This window comes from Chinchilla lanigera, unplaced genomic scaffold (genome assembly GCF_000276665.1).
Source record: "Chinchilla lanigera isolate Chin_1 unplaced genomic scaffold, ChiLan1.0 scaffold00021, whole genome shotgun sequence".
Lineage (NCBI taxonomy): Eukaryota > Metazoa > Chordata > Mammalia > Rodentia > Chinchillidae > Chinchilla > Chinchilla lanigera.
The window spans coordinates 23,722,140-23,726,340 of NW_004955422.1; the positions used below are offsets into that span (position 1 = coordinate 23,722,140).

Genomic DNA, 4,201 nt, shown 5'->3' on the forward strand with positions numbered 1-4,201 from the left:
ACATAATCCATAATGTAGGGAGTGAGAAGTAAAAGCAGTTTCCATCTTTCTCAACCGCGCGGCTCTTCTTTATTAAACGGATTTATTTCGCTAAACAAATGCTGGTGGGCAAGAAACCCCGGAACGGGGAAGCCGGGCCTGGCTGCGTGGCCAAGCGCTAGCGGCCTCGGCGACCCTGCCCAGGTCCCTTCCCTCCGGGTCCAGACAGTGACCTCGGGATCATCTTCCCCCACCGGAGCCTCTTAACTCCAGCCCTAAGTTGCAGGGAGCAACGTCTGCCCGATCTTCCGAATAGTCCAGCCCGCTCCACCTCTGCTGGGGACTGACCAGGAGACACTGACGGGCACCGGTGACGACCCCGCAGGAGATGCTAAAACCTACAGGTCCTCAGGGCGGGGGTGCGTGGCTGAACCCACAGTGGGCTCGCCTGGGTCGCTCAGTGCACTCAAGCCGCGCGCTCAGTCGCCACGGGACCTCCACCCCAGGTCCCAACCTCTCCCCAGCCCCCGAGCCCTCTCCCCGCGCGCCCAGGCCCCGACACCCGCAAACCCGCGACCAGGACCCGCCCCTCCTCGCTCCCCGCGGCCCACTCAGGCAGACGCCGCGCCCCGCCCTGGCCGGGGTCGGGGTCGGCGATGACCCAGCGGGGTCACGCGGCCGAGTCCGCCAGCCCGCAGGTTCGGCCCCGCAGCAGAAGCAGCCAATCGCAGCGTAGGTAGCGACGGGGGCGTGCCCTGCGGGGGCGGGGCCGGCCGGGTCTCAGACTTAGGGCTTTAAAGCCAGAGTCGGCGGAGTTGGCCGCATCCCGGGAGCTCCGCGACCTCCCAGCTGTGTCTCTGCGGAGTGCGCCTGCGCAGCGGCCTCCCAGGTGAGCCCCCTCCCCCACCGCGCCCGGCGTAAGCAGGATGGCGGCGGGAAGGGGCCTCGGGGAGACGTGTGGGGGAGGGGTCCCGGGTTCAGTGGATCGTCCAGCCCCGGTTCCGGAGCCGCGTAGCGCCCAGGCCGCTGCGTCTCGGGGACTGGCCAGGCACCCACCGCCCCCGCGCCCCAAAACATCAGTGGGCGCGGAGGCCGGCGTCGACCCCCGGCCGTGCCCGAGCGCTGCGTGGGGTCTCGGAGCGTCCCGGGCTGCGCTCCCGGGAAGGCGACCGGAAAGGTTTCACGGTTCGGTTCGCGCACACCTCACCTGCTGGACTTTGGTCACGAAGGTGGCATCCTTCCTAACCCTTGGGGAGCCCTGCTCCCCTCCTTAGGGCCAGATGGCCTCAGCTTTACCTGCGTGACTCGTACTGCCCGGTGAATAATCTGGACCTCCGTTTCCTTGTTTACTGGTTATTGGCCTGAGATTCCCAACGATGAGTACCCTGAGGCTTAGCACCGCTCAGATGATCCTTGCACCCTTCCGGCGAAGTTTAACTCAATTTGTGTGGCGCTTGTCAGTACTTGTTTTCCGCTTCAGGAGCCGAATCAAATACCTGCCTTTTGTTTTTACTGAATGCCTGGCCTGTTTTTCTTCAGCCCTTTCACACACTTTGTGTTAATGCTGGTTTCTCTTTCTAGGTTTTTGAACCATGGCTCTGTCACTTGTCCTGGCGGCCTTTTGCTTGGGACTGGCCTCAGCTGTTCCCAAACTTGATCAGACGTTGGATGCAGAGTGGGACCAGTGGAAGTCCACACACAGGAGATTGTACGGCACGGTTGGTAACATCCTGTCTCTGCATTCCGAAGGGCGCTGCAGAGTGTGGTCTTGCCTTGGGGAGTTTATGGCCAGAGTAGCTTCTGGCCGCCAGCTCATACCAGGCAGTCACCTGAGAGCTGCCAGGAGAGCGCAGGGCCACAACCTCCACGAGTGTAAAGCCGCCTCCTACAGTTTCTCTTCAGCTCTGTCGAGGAAGCCTGTATCGCATGTATGTTTACTTGTAGAATGAAGAAGGATGGAGGCGAGCGGTGTGGGAGAAGAACATGCGAATGATTCAGCTGCACAATGGGGAGTACAGCCAGGGAAAGCACAGCTTCTCCATGGGCATGAACCGCTTTGGGGACATGGTGAGTGTGGGGCCCGTCGCTGAACTCTGCACTCCTCACCGCTTTACCAGGTAGTGTCTTTGCCTTTTCAACTTCTCAATTTACCTTTCCCTGAAGACCAATGAAGAATTCAGGCAGGTGATGAATGGCTTTCAACACCAGAAGCACAAGAAGGGGAAGACATATCAGGAACCTCTACTTCTTCACCTCCCAAAATCTGTGGATTGGAGAGAGAAAGGCTATGTGACTCCTGTGAAGAATCAGGTATGACAGCGATTCAGACCTTCCAAAGCCCCTAGGAAATCCAAGAAGGAACTGGGGTAGTCTGGTAGACTATGGGGTGACAAGTAGTTCACTTTTTTTTTTTACTGTTTTAACAGCAACCCCCTGAAACCTGGCTCCACAGCAGCCTGTTCTGTGGTGTTTTTTTGTTTTTGTTTTTTTTTTCCTGCTCTGTGTTTTTTGTTTTGTTTTGTTTTTTTGAGACAGGGTCTCATTGTGTAATACAGGCTGGCCTTGAACTCACTGCCATCCTCTTGCCTCAGCCTCCTGAGTGCTGAGATTACAGGTATGCAGGTGTGCGTCATCTTGCCAAGCTGCTGTAGTTTTTAAAGGACTAGATACCCCTCGTTTAATGACCAAGTTCAGCTCCTGCACATTAGTCGCTAAATGAGGAATTGTATATAGTGTGTACATTAAAAATATTCAGAACAAAGAATGGTCAAAGGAAACTTCCAACTTGATTACTTTGCTTTATTTGTGTAACTCTTATATCCAGTATGGTAAGGTATAACAGAACATAAAGCTTACAGTGCTGTACTTGTACTGCACAAGGAGCAAAAGTAACAGTACTGTACTGTAGAAGCCACCGTAAGACCGCACCACTGCTCAGTCCTGCGTTGTAAGTTTAAATGCAGGTGGTTGCTTAATATTAAACAAAGTTGTGAAATGAGGAATATCTATTTAGATACTGTATATAAACTGTTGTCAAGTCTTTCCTTGTAAACTGTCAGCCTTTTTATTCCTTTTTCAGGGACAGTGTGGTTCTTGCTGGGCTTTTAGTGCAACTGGGTCCCTAGAAGGACAGATGTTCCGGAAAACTGGTCTCCTGGTTCCCCTGAGTGAGCAGAACCTTGTGGACTGTTCTCGAGCTCAAGGCAATCAGGGCTGCAATGGCGGCCTGATGGATTTTGCCTTTGAGTATGTTAAGGAAAATAAAGGCCTGGAGTCAGAGAAATCCTATCCATATGAAGGAAAGGTAACATGAAGCACCTTAATTTGTTTTCATTCCAGCTATTTTGGGAAAGTGGCACACTTTTCAGAATTCATTGTGGGTCACAGGATCTGTACCTCCGAACTGTCATTCCTTCGTTACAGCCTCTGAACAGTTCATTGATTAAATAAACATTTAGAATATGCAAACTGTTCTACATATAATAAAAATATCTCTGTTGTAAAAAAAAACTCTTATGGACAAGTCAAGCAAAGGCTTCTCATTGAAGAAACATCAGTTTAATTTTTTGAGTTTCTAATCAACTAATGATATTCTACTTCCTGAGATGATTTATAGTGGGGTTGAATTGAAAAGCATAAGCTGCAAATTGCCAAGTGTTTCAGTTCTAAAATTCAGGTCGCCTAGGAGGAGGTAAATGATGGTAATGATGTCTCTTACTCTTTAACTTTAAAAGGAGGGAAGCTGTAAATACAAGCCAGAACTTGCTGCAGCTAATGACACTGGATTTGTGGATGTCCCTCAGCGGGAGAAGGCCCTTACCAAGGCAGTGGCAGAAATTGGCCCCATATCTGTTGCTATGGATGCAGGCCTTATGTCCTTCCAGTTCTACAAAGATGGTAGGTATTTATCATTCTTTATTGCAGAAATTAGGCAGAATCACAAAGTACCACCCTAATTGACTCTGGAATCATGCTTTCCAAGACACTATATGATTTGAGTCTGCATTTCCTGTAGCGGTATAGTGTTTCCACTTTTACATAACTTTTTCCCATGATTATAAACCCTTCATGAGTATTTTTAAATGACTCCTTATTAGTTCTGTAGATGCAACCTAATTTACCTAACTGTTCTCTGTTTTATCTTTTTTCTAAAAGATTTTAATTAGGACTGTAAAGAAGCCTGTGGTTTATATACAGGGTTTTGGAGGTTTGTGTGTGTGTG

At 51.0% G+C, this 4,201-nt stretch overlaps 1 protein-coding gene across 1 annotated transcript in view; it reads left to right on the top strand.

Annotated features, from left to right (window-relative positions):
• Positions 1-759: 759 nt before the first annotated feature.
• Positions 760-4,201, top strand: part of Ctsv (cathepsin V) — a 5,528-nt gene continuing 2,086 nt past the window's right edge. Inside the window, exons 1-6 of the mRNA XM_005384704.2 lie at positions 760-868; positions 1,561-1,697; positions 1,924-2,046; positions 2,143-2,289; positions 3,059-3,283; positions 3,714-3,876. Of these exons, the coding sequence (XP_005384761.1) occupies positions 1,572-1,697; positions 1,924-2,046; positions 2,143-2,289; positions 3,059-3,283; positions 3,714-3,876 (784 nt within the window). The 5' untranslated portion in view covers positions 760-868; positions 1,561-1,571. The remainder of the gene's footprint in view (positions 869-1,560; positions 1,698-1,923; positions 2,047-2,142; positions 2,290-3,058; positions 3,284-3,713; positions 3,877-4,201) is intronic.